General features: G+C 44.4%; 1 protein-coding gene across 1 annotated transcript; it reads left to right on the forward strand.

Annotated features, from left to right (window-relative positions):
- Positions 1-6,154: 6,154 nt before the first annotated feature.
- On the forward strand, positions 6,155-12,440 carry BPIFA2 (BPI fold containing family A member 2). Its single transcript, XM_007198603.2, is given in 5 exon segments — positions 6,155-6,290; positions 7,923-8,067; positions 9,220-9,327; positions 9,895-10,047; positions 12,254-12,440. Coding segments are annotated over 5 exon segments (729 nt in total).
- The last annotated feature ends 6,082 nt before the right edge of the window (positions 12,441-18,522 follow it).

The following is an 18,522-nucleotide window of genomic DNA, read 5'->3' on the forward strand; positions in this document are numbered from 1 at the left end:
ATAAAATGCATGAATTTTTAAATGTGTATATTTTAATTAATCAGCAATAAAGAAAAATGCTTCTGCAGACTGTAATAAATATTTATTGAGCATCTACTGTGTGTCAGGCCCTGGGGATGATGCCCTGTGGTCCTGGCCCTCATGGCCTCAGAGCAGGGACGATTAGCACTGTGCCCTAGGAGCTGGTGGGATTCCTGCTCAGAGCAAGAGCATGGGGTGCCCCAGCTGGTGGGAATGTAGCAAGTAGCCCCCAGATGTTCCTGACCACCTCTCAGAGTCCTGAGAGCTCAGCTGTCTAGCAGGGAACCTCTGCTCATTTTTGTAGTTAGAGGAAACGGAGACCCTAGGAGAAAATGAGTGTCTTGCTCCAGGTCACAAAGCAGGTTATTAACGGAGCCAAGACTGGAACCCAGATCGGGGTCTCCTCCTCCATACCCCAGCACCAGGAAGGTCTCAGAGTCCCACCCTCCATGAACATGTGATGTCAATGTGCCCATCACCAGCTGGAGGGACCTTTAGAGATGACCTGGTCCCGCACCACCAAAGGTGCGGTTGCTCCACTCTCCCCTCCTGAACTTGTGGCAGACATTACTAATCAATGATGCCCTCTAAGCCCAGGAGCTGCCTGGGAGGGCTTCTCAGCAGAACACTCCATCCAGTCCCTACAATCAATCAGACTTGTAATTGAGAACATAGTTCTTAGAGTTCCCTTACGTGGCCCCGGAAGGGAAACTGAGGCTCAGTGAGGAATCACACCTGCCAAGGGCTATACACCAGCACCTAAGGGAGTCGGAATTTCCAGACACTGGTATACTGGAGGCCTGAGACCATTTTAGCTCGTCTGGTCTTTATTGCACACAAAAATAAGAAATGCTGTTGCCGTTGATTAAGCATTAAGCATACTGGATGCTTAATCTTCTCATTTAATCTTCTCCATAACCCTGTGGGGCGGGGCCGCATACAGATGGGAGACCTGAGCTGGAGGGGAGTGAAGTGACCAGAAACCAGCAATAATTATAATCATCATCATCACTGTTGTTACCATGTATCGGGGGCCTACCACACATTATCCCACCGCCTCCTCACAATATGCCTGGGAGGAAAGTCCCATCATCAGTCCCATTTCACAGGTAGGGGAACCTGAGGCTCAGGGTGATGAAGCCCCTTGTCCAGGCAGCACAGCCAGCAACAGGCAACGAGAGAGGATTCGATCCCAGCCTGCCCAACTCCAGAGCCGGGGTCTGACTACCGCCCCCTCGGTACCCTTTTAATTTCCATTTTGCAACCTGGATCCAGGCGCGGGGGTGTTTACCCATTTTACGATGAGACAGCTAAGGCCTGGGGTGAACACCGGGTCTGAGGTCATTACATCACACTTGGCCCCCTGGGCTGCGTTCCTGAGGCGGGAAAAACTCTCTTCACAAGATTTCAGCACAGCCCTCAGCTCTGTGCCCACAACCAGGGCAAGAGGGATCTCATGTGTTTGCAGAACTGGGCACAGACAGCCAGGGAGGGGCGTCTGCTGACCGGCCCAAGGCTCTGCTGGACGGCATCTTCCACGTCCCAGGCCCAGGCTTGGGCACCTGGGCTGCCACCTTCTCCCTGCTCTGTGCTCTGATGGTGGGACCACAGTCAGCGTGAGGAAAACTAGCTCCCGAAGCCTCCAGCCCTACCCCTACTTTGCTCTGGACGCGTTCATGTGGAGGACAGGCTTACAGGTCCCTACTGAGCTGCAGGTGGGCGACCGGAGGAGATGGACACTGGGTGACCTGGAGCTCTCTGCTGGTGCTCCCAGCCTGATGCCAAGTGGGCACCCATCTGTGCTTCCTGGACCATATTCCAGGTTGACACGGGCCCAATGCACCAGGCGTTACAACCAAATCAAACAGCAGAGGCTGAGGAATAAACAGGATATTCTAGCCCAAGGACTCTCCTGCTCCACCAGCTGGCCTCAAGTGATGTGGTAGAAAGGTCCTTCCCTGGGGTCCCAAATTCCTGTCCTTGTGAGTCCTGGGCGAGCCACCTCCCGTCCCTGAACCTGTTTCCTCAGCTGGAAAATGGCGCTTTCCAAACCTCCTCACGGGGTTGTCGTGGGCACCAACGGTGAAAGTGGACCTGCAGTAAGAAGCCCAGGGCCAGGCATTCACCCGCACCTACTGGGTGCTGGGCACTGGGGCCAAAGAATGCGACTCGCTGCTGCCCCCAGAGGCTGCGAGCTGGAACAGCCGATCTCAATGGGAGAGGGTGCAGAACTGCGTGCACTCTCCAGCCTTGCCCTTTCCCATCTGTGTGGCCTTGAGCAAGTCATCCTCCCCTTCTGAGCCTCACGCTCCTCAGCCGGGAAATGGGGGCAGTAACACCCCCTGCGTGGTTGCTGAGGGGATGAAACAAGATGAAGCAGGATAAGCACCTAGGGTTGTGAGGGTCATGTCTGGGCTGAGCTGGGGCTCCAGAGGATGGGGTGGAGGTCACAGCTCATAGAATTCAGGTAGAAAGTACCTTCAAGCCATCTAGCCCAGTTGTTTCCATTTCTAGCCAGCCACCCCAAGGCAGCTCCATCCAGGAGCCCCTGACCCTAAGTATCTAAGGAGGGCATCAGGCATCTATAGTTTAAACAAACTTATTAGGTGATTTTGTTTAACCTTTTTTTAAAAAGCTATTGCCCAGAGTAGAAAATTTCAACAAACCTAAAAGATATGAAATGAAAGAGGAAAATAAGTGGGGTTCACATCACTGTGTAGCCTTGGTTGAGTCCTTCTCCTTCTCTGGGGCACAGCCTCCCCAGACTTCCCAGGAAGGAGGTTAAATTGATGAATTCTAAACTTTCCTGTGGCTTTGATGTCTGTTATGTTTCCAATGTGGTCATGTGACCCTTGAGTAGTCATCAGAAGGGAGGAAGCAGATGTGTATCTACAAATGTGTTAAGTCAGGATTTACTGTGGGTTTGAATGGCATGATCCAACTCACACTGGTTTCAACAAATATAAAAGAGGGAGGGAGAAATGTGTTTGAAGTGGAAAGTCCTGGGCATAGAGGACTTCAGGCACAGCTGAATCCAGGCACTAAAAGGATACATTTTCTCATTCCCTTAATATGGCTTCATTCTCTAGTGAGATTTGTCAGATAATTGTATCTAAATTTTTTAAGGACAAAAACAGACCCAGGCAATCTGTGCAGACCCAGGCAATCTGTGCAGACCCAAAGCCGCCTTTGCTGGTAGTGAGCTCTTTTATCCAGGACAGTAGTTATATGGTCTCCATGATACTGTAAATGTACCCCTTGTGTAGGGATGGAAATGTATGTGTTTTCTTCATATGAGTCTAGCTTATGCTGTCTTGTTCTTGCACGTGTGCATACGTGCATGTGTGAATGTGCACATGTTCACATGTGTAAGTACGTATGTGCTTGTTCAAGAGTCCCACACACACTGCTGGGATTAGGATCCAGAAGACCTCAGAAAAAAGGGGGGCATGGTTTCTCTCCACTTAGGTAGATTTAGTCTAGTGTACTTCAGACTTGGTGTACACTAAATCTTTAGCAGAAGGGGGCCCTTGAGAGTGTGGTAAAGTCCTATCCTCATGTGGGTTGGAGCCAGTGAACCTGCAGAGGAGTGAGCGACCCTGAGAATATGGCTCCTTAAAAAGCAGGACCTTTGAGGTGCATGTGTGCCCACCTCCAGGCCCACCCCCAGGGGACAAGAGTGTCTAGTTAATTTCACCTCAAAGCTCAGCCATGAGAGGCAGCCGACATCAGTGGGAGAAGCTGGCTTTGTCCTGGGTGTGGTCCATGATGAGAAACAGCACCCACACCAGCCACTGTGACCCCAGGAGGCCACGGCCAGGTGGAGGTGGGGTCTTGGGAGGAGGGAGGGTGAGAAAAGGAAAGAGGCAGGAAGCCTGAGGGAACCATATCCCCATGAGGCAGCCAGACTCAGGTAGAAAGAAAATCTGGGGGGAAGAATCATACAAATATGCAACAATGGTCTTTGAACAATAGACTGAGGAAATTTAGAATCACACACGGCTCACAGTCACATGAAGTCACACAGGACCTTAGCAGTCATCTGATCAAATTCTTGAGCATCTCTGGTGAGGGGGCCTTCGCCACCTTCCCAGGTAGTAGATGGCCTTATAGGATGCCCCAGAGAGAGGCTTGGAGCATTCTACAGACAGGTCAGGGTCTAGGGGACCCATGTGAGAGGAAAATTCCAGAGTGGGTGTGGTAACAACTGGCTGAGGGCAGAGAGCAAAGGAAAAAAGTCAAATTTTGATGATTTGCCATGAAAGAAGCCAGCAAGGAGCTGAGATCGGGGAAGACGGGGAGGGACCACCTCAGGCAGGCAGTCACGGAGGTTCTGAGATGATGTCGAGAGCCAGAGACAGTTGTGGAGGAAAGTTCTGGGAAGAGGGAATGGTCTGTGCAAAGGCCCAACGCAGCAAAGAGGCTGTCATCTTTCTGGAACAGAAGGAAGACAGTAGGGGCCAGGGAGGGAGGGGTAGATGAGTTTGGAGAGGCAGTGAGCAGATGACACAGGCTCTTGTGGGCCGTGGTGAGCTCTTTGGGTTTAAGCTGAGAGACCCCTCTGGCTGCTGCATTGAAGGTAGAGGGGTTGGGGGCAAGTGTGCAGAGGGAGACCGAATATTGGGGGTTAATATGGAGGCAGATTTTGTTCACTCTCAGGAGGAACACTACTGAATAAATGGAGTAGGCAGGCTTGGGAGGATTGTAGTGAGCAACCCGTCATTGCAAACATTGGCCCGGAGGCTGGCTCCACCATGAGGGATGTTGTGGAGAGCACTCAGACGCCAGAGGAGGGTTGGGATAAATGACCCCACTGGTCTCTGACCCTGACTCTATGGGTCACAATTCTAGCTCCATCTCTGTCCCTGTTTTACTGGGTGACCTCAAACTGGTTGCTTTCCCTCTCTGAGCCTGAGTTTCCAAATGAAGACAGAATTAGGCTGGATGATCACTGTGGGTCCTCCTACCAGAACATTCTCCAACTCATCAGTTCTATCCATTCTCAGTCTTTACCCCAGCCCACAATGGCAACCGTCTTGGCAGCTGGAGGCTCTATGAGAACCTGATCTTAGTCTTGGCACAAAGTCCTCTCCATATCCATCCATTCCAGTTTAAGCATCCTCAGTGACCTTTGGGTTGGAAGTCTCTGTGTTCACTCTGGACAGGGGTTATTTTCTTTGGAGTCTCCTTGGATGGCTCTGAAACCAGGGCTTGTTTCCATGGGCAGCCTCCCATCCCCTCGCCACCATATAAGGGCCATCACCACCCAGCACAATTCCAGGAGACTGTGCAGGGGAGCAAGGATTTGGTATGTTCCTCCAAACCTGTGAATGGTGGACTTCCTCATTAATGTCTCCCCACATGGAGGCCTTCAGAAGGTGTTGGGGGCAAGAGGCAAAGGGAAGGGCCACTTGAATTAGCTACTATTTTGAAAATAGGAAATTAAGAAATAGATTATATTAGAAGTGTCAAACCGATGAGCAATGCATGGTCATGATGTGGCACCCTTTTATTTGTTCATACTTTTATTTGGCAAACCTTTATTTTGTTGTACTGTACTAGGTGCAGGCTTTTTACTATGGGTTGGGAATTCAACAGTGAAATAAGTCACAGTCCCTCCTCTAAGGAGTTCACAGCATGGTGGGAAAGACAGACAAGTCATCACTAATTGGTACCCAGGACTCCAATTAGAGAATGAAGGCAGCAAAATGGTGGAGTGGGGCCCCCTAAACATAGACTCTGGGGAGGGGCCTAGAGTGGGTTTCATAGAGGACAAGATGTCTTACCGAAGCTGGAGAGTCAGTAGGAAGTGACTTAGGTAAAAAGGCAAAGAAGAGGGAAATGTTCCAGGCAGAGAAGACAGCATGTGCAAAGGACCTCTGTGTAAAGAGCATTGACTTGGAGTCAAGTGTGACTTGTCATATAGCAGCTCCTCCACTCACTGGCTGTGTATGTCTGGGCAAGTTGCTCTAGCTTTCTGACCTGTACTGCCCATCTGTAAGAGAGGAGATAACCACATCGATCTTAAAGGACTGTTGAGTGTAAGAGTGATAGGTGCTCATCAAAGATCCCTTTTCTCTATGGGTAATTCTCACTCCTGTTCCTCCCATGACTGTCCAGGTGTCAGGACAAGATGTTTCAGCTTTGGAAACTTGTTCTCTTGTGCGGCCTGCTCACTGGGACCTCAGCGTCTCTTCTTGAGGATCTTGGCAATGATGTTGTGAGCAAGCTGAAACCTGTTCTCGATAAAGGACTTGAGACCGTTGACAGTACACTTGGACGTGAGTCAGCAAGAGGGATGATCAGTGGCAACTAGGAGCTTGCCTCCTAAACACTATGCCTGTATTACCAAAGGCTGCCACCAGGGGCTGCTCTTTATGGGTGGTTTCCTGAGAGAGGTGGTGATTTGGTTCCTGGTTCATTCATTTTTTATTTTTCTAGAAACAAGTAATGCTTAAATAAATAAAACTTTACATATTATATCACGGTAAATTTTCTAATACATGCATAGGATAAATTCCTAAAAGTGACATTTCAAAAGTTCAAAAGGTATGCACATTTTAAATTATACTGGATATTGACAAATAATCCCCTATGTTAACATTTTCTCCAATAGTCTTTTTTTCTACTCCCTTGACAGCACTGGTATGGAAAACTTAAATATTTTGCCAGTCTCACAGATGAAAGGTTATAATTCATCTCACTTACGATCTCTCTAATTATGAAAGAATCTACATATTTTAACTCAAATATTTTATTTATATTTTTAGCATATTCTTCTGTTGAGTCATTCAATTAGCTTAGTAATTTGTATTAACTGATTGGAAATTGAGCCCTACTTAGCTTAGGTAGCTGTAAAACTACCTACCTTTCTACTTAATCATATCTCCTTATAATTATGATTTCTTGAAAGAACTTGGCCTGCTTTTCATTTTCTGGAAACACTGGCAGCACACTGACAAACATTCTTTATAGGAGAAATTAACTTCTGTACATGACTGCCTTTCAAACCTTGCCAGGGCTTAGGCAACTTTCAAAGAAACAGAAAGGAACCACTCTCCAATTTCATTGCTGATAAAACTGAGCTCAGAAACAGAAATGTCTGGATCAAGGTCACCTAGTTAGTTTCAGGACCAGATGTAGTTTCCATCTCTGTTTGCGTCATTATAACTAGGTAGATAGATACTGTCCATTGCAGAGCCATGTTGTTGTACTATGATTACATATCTTTTCTTGTAGCCTTTTTTTTCTCCTTGAGTGAGTTGTTGCCTTGTTGCTTCTTATTTGAATTATTTTCTGCACATATATTCTTAATTATTTTCAAATGTGCCATTCTACTTCTGCCATGCCATTTACTCTACCAAATCCCTCTTTTCTCTGAAGTCCCCCTTTAGGACACTCTGTCCTCCTGCTCCTGTATGAATTATTGCTTTCTAGGCCTGCTGCAAAGCTGTCATCCAGGGACTCCTATTTGCCACTTTCATGAGTTGGAGCCATATTTTTTCCTTGATTCTAGATTTTCCATTTCTTAGTTTATTCTAAGTTTATTTTGTTTGTGTGAGCATCTCATTAGAGCTTCACTACTAGAAGCTGATGTGCAATCAAAATCTATTGCCTGGTCACTGGATCGATTGCTTTGTTGATGAATGATGAGTATATCTTAGTGTGAAGGCAGCATGGAAGGAACAAGGTCTCCTTAGCTGTGTGACTTTAGGCCCATTTCTTAACCTTTTGATCCTTTATTTCCTCATCTGAAAGTGCAGACAATAATAATATCTACTTTATGGAGTTGTTATAAAGATTAAATGAAATAACAGAGGCAAATGGTCTCATTTAGTATCTGGTGCATAGTAGCTGCTTCATAAGTTGTGTATCACACTAAATGGAGATTGTTTCTACAGCTATCCTTCAGGAATTGAAGGCCGACTTGGAGGCGCTCCAGGAATTCACGTCTTGGCAGGAGGCCCAGCAGAAGATCCAGGAAGCTGAGAACTTGATGGACAAAGTCCTTTCTAAAATTTTTCAAGTAGTGGAAAAGGTTATGGGGTGAGTCGCTGCTTCATGGTAGAAATCTTTGTTCCAAGAAAAGAGAATACATATCTTTAGGGGACGTAAGATTAAGGTCAAAGACAGAAAGGTGAATAAACCTTGTGTGTCCCTGCAGAGTGGAAGTCGTCTGAGGCCAGCTCTACCAGAGCTTGGGTAAATTACAGGCAGGGCTGCAGGGCCTATCTGGGCATCTCATGGGTTTGGGCTTTCTCATTCTGTGATTTCAGGGTCAGGTTGAAGGTTCTCTTTACCCTTATCTCTACCTGTTTGCTGGTGCCTAAAGCCACTTTTCCAAGAAATAAGACTTGTCTTCTCTGAAAATAGCTGAGTATATATAGTCTGGATGCCCTCAGGAGAGAGGAAACCAGGATCCACAATACATGGGTGGTTCCACACATGAAGTTCTGGAGTCCAGCAGTTCTGGGTTCAAATTCTGACTGTACATAAAAGAGAATGAAATAATGCCACTTGCAGCAACATGGATGGACCTAGAGATGAACATACTAAGTGAAGTAAGTCAGAGAAAGGCAAATGTCATATGATATCACTTATATGTGGAATCTAAAATATGACAGAAGTGAACTTATTTACAAAACAGAAACAGACTCACTGACATCGAAAACAAACTTATGGTTACCAAAGGGGAAAGCGCTGTGGGGGGATAAATTAGGAGTTCGGGATTAACTTATACACACTACTATATATAAAATAGATAACCAACAAGGACCTACTGCATAGCATAGGGAACTATACTCAATATTTTGTAATTACCTATAAGGGGAAAGAATCTGAAATAAAATATATATCTCTATCTACCTCAATCTATCTCTATATCTATATCTGAATCACTTTGCAGTATACCTGAAACTAAGACAACATTGTAAAGCAACTATACTTCAATTAAAAAAAAAAAAATTCTGGCTCTGGCACATATTTACCCTTGGAGTCTTGGGGGAAACCACATTTGTCTGAATCTCAGTATGCCACGCCATCCAATGGAGAGATTCAAACCTCTGAACAGGGCTCTCATGAAGACCAAAGCAGGCAAGGTCAGTGAGGCTCATATGCGCATCACGATGCTGGCATAGAGAAGTGCCCAGCAATGGCTGTCATGAGGAGTGGCAAGGGTGAATTGTGGTTTTTGCACAGGTTGAAAATCAGTAACGTCCACATCCTGGATATCAAATTCGAAGTGACTCCTGATGGCAAAGTCGCTAGCCTGAGTATCCCCATCACCACTAACGTCACCCTGACCCTATGAGTAGGCATTAGAATCTGAGGTTTGGGAGAGGCAGTGCAGCATGTCCGATGGATCTCCAATCTGGAATCAGATACAGAGATAGGAAAATGAGGATGTGTAGAAGAGTCTTTATAAATTAACTGCACTATGATTTCATCATCCATTAGCTATGAGATCTTGGGATAGCTACTTAACTTCTCTATACCAAATGTTTCCTCTTTCTGAAAATAGAGATAATAATAGTACTTTTCCCTCATGGTATTGGTGTAATGATTCAATGGATCAATCCATGTAAAATAGTTTTTTTTGAAACACCTAACACAGAATTTGTTCTCAATAAATGTTAACTATTATTTTTATTTTAATCATCAGTGTGATACTGTATAGAAATATCACATGAACCAAACCCATGTGGCCAGGTGAATAAACTCCTAATGTAAAAAAGTAGATTCCATAAAGAAAATAGACCATATTGACATTATCCATAGACATCCCATATAATGTCCACACAGATGGAGGAACTCAAGTGGGCAATGTGAAGGGACTTCTAGACCTCTGTTCACTGTGAATCTTATTTCCTGCAGGCCTCTGTTGGGTGAGCTTGTCAACCTTGGCCTCAACTTGGACCTCCAGACTAGTGTCAGCATTGAAACTGATGCCAAGACTGGTGTCTCCACAGTGGTCGTGGAATAATTCACCAACGACCCAGCCAACATCTCACTCACCTTACCGGACAGGTCAGGCCCACCCATCTCACCAGAGCAGGGCTCCCAGAGGAGTTGGGACCCCTAATTTCAGCCTTATTCCTATACCTGGGAGGGAGCATAGTATGGTGAAAAGGAGTTCAGACTCTTTTGTCAAGTTTGCTTTGCCACTAACTTGTGACTTTGTAACCAATTTAGCCTCTCTGAGCTTTAGTTTTCACATCTGTAAACTGAGGATGATAATAATACCTAATTCATAGGTACTGTGCTGACCAAATGAGAAAATGCAAGTGTTTAGCATTCAGCCTGGCACATACTAAGCTCTCAGTAATAATAATATCCATGCTGACTTTCTGTCTCTTTGTTCTTCCCATTACTGAGACATGAGTGTTGACCTCTCCAACCATAATTGCGAATTTGCCTATTTCACCTTTCAGCTTTATCTGTTTTTGCTTTATGCTTTTTGAAGCTCTGTTGTTAGGTGCATGCACATTTAGCATTGCTATATCTTCTTGAAAAACTGACCCTTTTGTTATTATATAATGTCCCTTAATAATAATAATAATAATAATAACAATAATAATAATAAACTGTGTTTACCTTCTTGCCTCCAGTTCGGAGGGAGAAAGAGGAGTGAATACCTACCATGGGCTCTAATTTCAGATTTCCCCAAATCATCCTCCACCCACTGGAAAATTCCAAAAATGAGATCTTGAAAACATAATCCTCTCCATTTAAATCAATGATCTCTGGTAACCCACAAAATCTGCATCCTAAACTGTGTGCTTGAAAGAGCATGTGTAGCCCAGGGAAGAGGGTGGAGGGAGAAAGGCTGACTCTGGTCATGGCTGGCAGAGGAAAAGTGGTCTGGAAGCTGAAGGCTGGGAGAAGGTTGCCTTTGACAGGGAACAAGGCTGAGCCATGAGCAGAAGTCAATCCATCCTACCCCAACAAGGAATCTGATCACAGGTTGCCTAAAGACCCCCCAGAACCAAAGAAAGGCTCCACAGCCTACTATTGCTTGGAAAGACTGAGATGTAAGTCCAAATGCCTGAGCCCTGCTGGATACTGCCTTGCGCATAGTCCCAGGGAATTCATCCTGCCCTCTGGGTCCCAGTGTCCATATCTGTAAAATGGCATTCCACTCTGCTGCTCCAAATTCTCTCAGGGCTTTTCTCTCCACTTTGGGTGGAATCCCAAGCCCTCCTCAGGGCCATCTAGGCACTGCTTGGTCTGGATCCACCTTCATGTCCCTGTGCTCTCCCCTTTGCCCACTCTGCCCTGGACATGCTAGCTTTTGCTCTGTGCCTCAGACAAACTTCTTCCCGCCTCAAAACCTGTGCACGGGCTGCTCTGGCTACACAGAACACCTTTTACCCCAAGTCATCTCAATGTACGTCTCATTCTTCAGGGTCTAAAACAAAGTTTCTCCTATTCTCTCTTGTAAGAATCTACTCTTGCCCTTCTGAGTTCTTGTCACAAGTTTTCATTATATATTTAATTGTATGTTTACTTCATTTATTCCTTCAGCCAAAAATGTATTACACATCTGCTACATGCCAGGCAACCAACATTCTGAGCTCTGGAGAATGTACTGGTGACAGCAGACAAGGAACTTGTTCTCATGGAGTTTATTCTCTTGAGGGAAAGGCAGACAGACAAGCATTCAGTACACTAATAAAGAGCCCACAAGGAAAGTGTCACATTGCAATGATCCCTGGGCAGAGCAGCACACTTAACAGGGTACTATGATACAAAGCCCTCCCTTAGGCAAGCAGTCACGGAGGGCTGCTCTGAGGAGGTGACAGTTATGCTGAGAGCTGCAGGTGGGAAGGAGCCAGCCTTAGCCAAACTTGTTTAATATACTATTTAGGTGCCAGTTTAGGAGCTGCTTGTGCTTTGCTCATCCCTGTGTCCCCAGTCTCACTTGGTTTCTGGGGCATAGTTGGTGCTCTATAAATATGTGTTCAATGAATGAATGGATAGATGGATGGATGGATGGATGGATAGATGAATGGATGGATGGATGAATGGATGAGGTCTCAGGGTTGTGATGAGACTCATGGGGTATTGGGGTGAGCTGCTAGTCAGACATGGGGTTCTAAGTGATGATCCCCCTGGATAGAGGCTCAAGTCACCTGACTTCAAGGTGCTCCACCATCTTCCACCCTCTTCCCACTTCTCCTGCTTGGCCGCTCTGCCAACTTCACCAAGCTTTTCAGTTTCCTCCCTTTTCCAGCCCCATTGGACTGGTCAGTGAAGCCGTGAACACTGTGGTCAAACTCGTGAGAAAGACAATGTCCCTTGTGGTGCAGTATGAGGTGAATCCCCAACTCCTGCGGGCCCAGAGCCAGGCCTGCTGGGGGGCAGGTGTGACATTCCCTGGCCTGGCAGCAGGAGGAGGGGAGCAGGGGCCTGACAATTAGCTGAAATCACTGGGTCCCACATTTGAACCATTTGCATACCCATGTACTGCCAGTAGGCCTTCTAGCTAATATTTTCTTTAATCAACACAATTTTACTTAAATTTATTTAAATACATTTATTTTTAAAAGGAAACTTTATACCACTATCATAAATAGAAATTAATATCACTTATCATATAATTAAAAAATAAGCACAGAAGAAGTGAAACTGTCCCTGTTTGCAGATGACATGATGCTATACATAGAGAATCCTAAAGATGCTACCAGAAAACTACTAGAGCTAATCAATGAATTTGGTAGAGTAGCAGGATACAAAATTAATGCACAGAAATCTCTTGCATTCCTATACACTAATGATGAAAAATCTGAAAGAGAAATTAAGGAAACACTCCCATTTACCATTGCAACAAAAAGAATAAAATACCTAGGAATAAACCTACCTAAGGAGACAAAAGACCTGTATGCAGAAAACTATAAGACACTGATGAAAGAAATTAAAGATGATATAAACAGATGATGAGATATACCATGTTCTTGGATTGGAAGAATCAATATTGTGAAAATGACTATACTACCTAAAGCAATCTACAGATTCAATGCAATCCCTATCAAACTACCAATGGCAATTTTCACAGAACTAGAACAAAAAATTGCACAATTTGTATGGAAACAAAAAGACCCCCGAATAGCCAAAACATCTTAAGAAAGAAAAACAGAGCTGGAGGAATCAGGCTCCCGGACTTCAGACTATACTAGAAAGCTATAATAATCAAGACAATATGGTACTGGCACAAAAACAGAAATATAAATCAATGGAACAGGATAGAAAACCCAGAGATAAACCCACGCACATATGGTCACCTTATCTTTGATAAAGGATGCAAAAGTATACAATGGAGAAAAGACAGCCTCTTCAATAAGTGGTGCTGGGAAAACTGGACAGCTACATGTAAAAGAATGAAATTGGAACACTTCCTAACACCATACACAAAAATAAACTCAGAATGGATTAAAGACCTAAATGTAAGGCCAGACACTATAAAACTCTTTGAGGAAAACATAGGCAGAACACTCTATATGACATACATCACAGCAAGATCCTTTTTGACCCACCTCCTAGAGAAATGGAAATAAAAACAAAAATAAACAAATGGGACCTAATGAAACTTAAAAGCTTTTGCACAGCAAAGGAAACCATAAACAAGACAAAAAGACAACCTCAGAATAGGAGAAAATATTTGCAAACGAAGCAACTGACAAAGGATTAATCTCCAAAATATACAAGCAGCTCATGCAACTCAACATCAAAAAAACAAACAACCCAATCCAAAAACAGGCAGAAGACCTAAATAGACATTTCTCCAAAGAAGATACACAGATGGCCAACAAACACATGAAACGATGCTCGACATCACTAATCATTAGAGAAATGCAAATCAAAACTACAATGAGGTATCACCTCACACCGGTCCGAATGGCCATCATCAAAAAATCTACAAACAATAAATGCTGGAGAGGGTGTGGAGAAAAGGGAACCCTCTTGCACTGTTGGTGGGAATGTAAACTGATACAGCCACTATGGAGAACAGTATGGAGGTTCCTTAAAAAACTAAAAATAGAACTACCATATGACCCAGCAATCCCACTACTGGGCATATACCCTGAGAAAACCATAATTCGAAAGAGTCATGTGCCACAATGTTCACTGCAGCACTATTTACAATAGCCAGGACATGGAAGCAACCTAAGTGTCCATCGACAGATGAATGGATAAAGAAGATGTGGCACATATATACAATGGAATATTACTCAGCCATAAAAAGAAACGAAATTGAGTTATTTGTAGTGAGGTGGATGGACCTAGAGTCTGTCATACAGAGTGAGGTAAGTAAGAAAGAGAAAAACCAATACTGTACACTAACACGTATATATGGAATCTAAAAAAAAAAATGGTTCTAATGAACCTAGGGATAGGACAGGAATAAAGACACAGATGTGGAGAATGGACTTGAGGACACGGGTTGGGGGAAGGGTAAGCTGGGACGAAGAGAGAGAGTAACATTGACATACATACACTACCAAATGTAAAATAGATAGCTAGTGGGAAGCAGCTGCATAGCACAGGGAGATCAGCTCCGTGCTTTGCGACCACCCAGAGGTGTGGGATAAGGAGGGTGGGAGGGAGACACAAGAGGGAGGGGATATGGGGATATACGTATGCATATAGCTGACTCACTTTGTTATACAGCAGAAACTAACACAACACTGTAAAGCAATTATATTCCAATAAAGATGTTAAGAAAAAAAAGATTCATACCCTTTGTATATGTCTCAGTCCATTCAAGCTGCTATAACAAGATACCATAGACTGGGTGGCTTGTAAATAACAGAAATTTATTTCTCACAGTTCTGCAGACTGGGAAGCCCAAGATTAAGTAAACAGCAGATTCAGTGTCTGCTGAGGGTTCGCTTCCTGGTTCATAGATGGCCATCTTGTGCTCTGGGGTCTCCTATATAAGGGCACTAATCCTGCAAACTTCATGATCTAATCACCTCCCAAAGGCCCCACGTCCAAATGCCATCACATTGGGGGTTAGGTTTCAACATATGAATTTCAGGGGGACACAAAAATTCCATTTATAGCAGTATTCACTCACATTGTCCATTCATGTGCCTTTTCCCCAGACCCATCCAATATCCCTGATCATCCAATATTGTTCCTTCCAGTCCTTTGACCAATGAGCCCTTCATCACTGCCCACAAGCCCATGTCTAGCCTTACCTCAGGCCACTTCTCTCTCTGCACAGAGTAGGTGACAGGTGCGCTGCCCAAAGCTCTGCCCAGAGAGATGATTTGGTCCCCTCTTTGGGCTCCTCATGAGTGGAGCTGTAGTGCCGCAGCAGACCATTTTCCTCTTATACCAGCATACCAAGCTGACCCATCCATGAATCAAATTCCAGATTTTTTCTCCTCTGTTGGCTGGTCAGAGGAAACCTCCATGAAGCCGTAAATGTTAGTTGAGGAAGAGGTGCCAGTGCAACAGTGAGGGATGACATGGGGTCTGGGCCACCTGCCTGTGCACCTTATTTGTGCCCTCTGAACTGCTCAGGCCTAATCCTGGATATGACATTTCCAATGTGTGATGGATTGCTCCTGGGCCCACCTGACTTTCTGGCTTATTTTCTGGGTCTGGGTGTACTCAGCTCATGAGAAGTAGTTCTGACCACATGGTTATTTGATAGCCATGGTCAGACACAGGTGTCTACCTACCAGGTGCTGGTATCAAGCTAGGTGCTATTTTCCAAATGATGTATAGTTCTCTGCAGCAGATGGCATGGCTTTTTTCTAGAACTCCAAGGGGTATGTGCTGTGATTTTTCTACTGGGGCTTGACAAAGGCTCCACATGTTATTATTTCCTATCACAAACGCTTCTAGTACCACGGAATTTACAACTTTGCTTTTGTTTTGTTTTCTTTTGTTTCACAGTTATTTTAATTAATTTATTTATTTATTTTTATGGCTGTGTTGGGTCTTCGTTTCTGTGCGAGGGCTTTCTCCAGTTGCGGCAAGCGGGGGCCACTCCTCATCGCGGTGCGCGGGCCTCTCAAAATCGCGGCCTCTCCCGTTGCGGAGCACAGGCTCCAGACGCGCAGGCTCAGTAGCTGTGGCTCACGGGCTTAGTTGCTCCGCGGCATGTGGGATCTTCCCAGACCAGGGCTCGAACCCGTGTCCCCTGCATCGGCAGGCAGATTCTCAACCGCTGCGCCACCAGGGAAGCCCTCACAGTTATTTTAGCTATTCTAAGTCCTTAACGTTTCCATGTGAATTTTAAGAATCACCTTATCAATTTCTACAAAATCTTGCAGGGATTTTTATTGGTATTTCATTGAGTCTATAGATCAATTTGGAGGAGAAGACTTCTTAACAATATTGAGTCTTCCAACAGAATATATCTCTCCATTTATTTAGATCTTTAAAAATTCCTCTCAGCAATATTTTGTAGTTTTCAGTGTACAGATCTTATACATCCTTTGTCATATTATTCCAAAGTATTTAATATTTTTAATGTTATCAATATGGCACTGTTTTAATTTCAATTTCCAATTGTTCATGGCTAGCATATAGAATGTAATTGACTTTGTTTCTCAATCTTGTATCCTGTAACTTTGCTAAACTCACATGTTAGTTCTAGTAACTTTTTTGTAGAGTTCATCAAACTTTCTATGTAGATGGTCATATCATCTGTGAATAAAGATAGTTTATGTCTGTCTTTCCAATCCAGATTTTAATTTCCTTTTCTTATCTAGGTAGAACCTCCAGAACAATGTTGAATAGAAGTGAGAGCAGACATCCTTGTCTTGTTCCTGAAACTAGAGGGCAAGCATTCAGTCTTTTACTATTAACTATGATGTTAGTTGTAGGTTTTGTGTAGATGCCCTTTATTAGGTTGAGGAAGCTCCCTTCTCTTCCTAGCTTGATGAAAGTTTTTAATCAAAGTTAGATGTTGGAGATCTATCCAATGCTTTTTCTGCATCTATTGAGATGATCAAGCAATTTTTTTTAGTTTGTTAATATGATAATTTTCAAATGCTAAACCAATCTTTCACTCTTGAGATAAACTCCCATATAGTCATGATGTATTATCCTTTTTATACATTGCCATATTTAAATCACTGAAATTTCGAGGGTGTTTGTCGCTGTGTTCATAATGGATATTGGTCTGTATTGGTCTTAGTTTGGTTTTGGTAGTAGGGTAGCACAGAAGTACTTGATAAGTGTTCCCTTCTCTTCAGCTTTCTGGAATAGCTTGGGTATAATGTGGTGTTTGGTGATGACACCGTATCAGCCTAGATCTTTCTGTGTGATAAGGATTTTTCTACAAATCCAATTTCTGTAATAGATACAGAGCTTTTCAGATCATCTATTTCTTCTTGAGAAGCTTTGGTAGTTTGTGTCTTTCAAGGAATTTGTTCTTTTTGTCTAAGTTATAGAACTTATTGCCATGAAGTTATTCATAATATTTCCTTATTACCCTTTTAATACCTGTAAAGTCTGTAATGCTGTCACCCCTCTCATTCCTGATATTGGTCATTTGTGTCTTCTCTCTTTCCTAATCTCCCTGCCTAGAGTTTTTTCAATTTTATTTATCTTCTAAGAGAACCAGGTTTTGATTTTGTTGGTTTTCTCTATTGTTTTTCCATGCTTATTTCAGTAGTTTCTACTCTGATCTTTATTACTTCCTTGCTTCTAATTGCTTTGGGTTTAGTTGACTTTTTCTAATTTCTTACAAGGATTCCAGGTCTGACGTGTGTGGTAAGGACCCAAGCACATTCCCTCCTTTCCACTGGCTGACATTTGAGGCTGACATTGTGGCCCTGAATGGCTGGTCCTTGTGGATGACCCGCCTTCCCCCTTTCCTCCTGAGAACACCTCCGCTCGGCAGGACCCTGGGCTGGATGGAGCCAGCTTCTGCCCCCTTGTGGTCCAGAGTGTTCACGGTCGTGGTGAGACCTGCAGTCTTCACTCCTCTGGCGCATCAACTCCAGTTCACTGAAAATCTTTGATATTTGCCATGCGTGTCTTATGGAGTCTTTAGCAGCCTCTGCAGAATTACAAGAGGAAATGCCACTGGACAAGGCAGGCTCACAGAGCCTGGGACGAAGGGCGAGGACTGTGAGTGAATTTATCCAGAGACAAGATAGAGCCTACTAGAGCCAGACACCTCCACACTTACAGGTGTGCGTCCTTGGGCAAGTGACCCCATCTCTCTGTGTCTCAGGCTTTGCATCTGTGAAATGGGGCAGTAACAATGCAAGCCTCGAGGGTTATTGGGAGGATTGATTAATTAATTTAATTAACCTACAAAGAATGCTTAGAGCAGAGGCTGGCCCACAGTCAGGCTCGATGGGTCTGCTCTTGTCATTCTTCCTGCCTCTCCTTGCAATGCCTGCGGGGGCTGTGGGCTGGTGTTGGGGGGCAGAGTGGGGTGTGGGATGGGGAATGAGTCACAGCTCCTCTGATGTTCTTCCTGTGGGCCTGGCTGCCTGGCTCCTGCCCCAGCCCTACCTCACCCAGCTGGGT

Source organism: Balaenoptera acutorostrata, chromosome 15 (genome assembly GCF_949987535.1).
Source record: "Balaenoptera acutorostrata chromosome 15, mBalAcu1.1, whole genome shotgun sequence".
NCBI lineage: Eukaryota > Metazoa > Chordata > Mammalia > Artiodactyla > Balaenopteridae > Balaenoptera > Balaenoptera acutorostrata.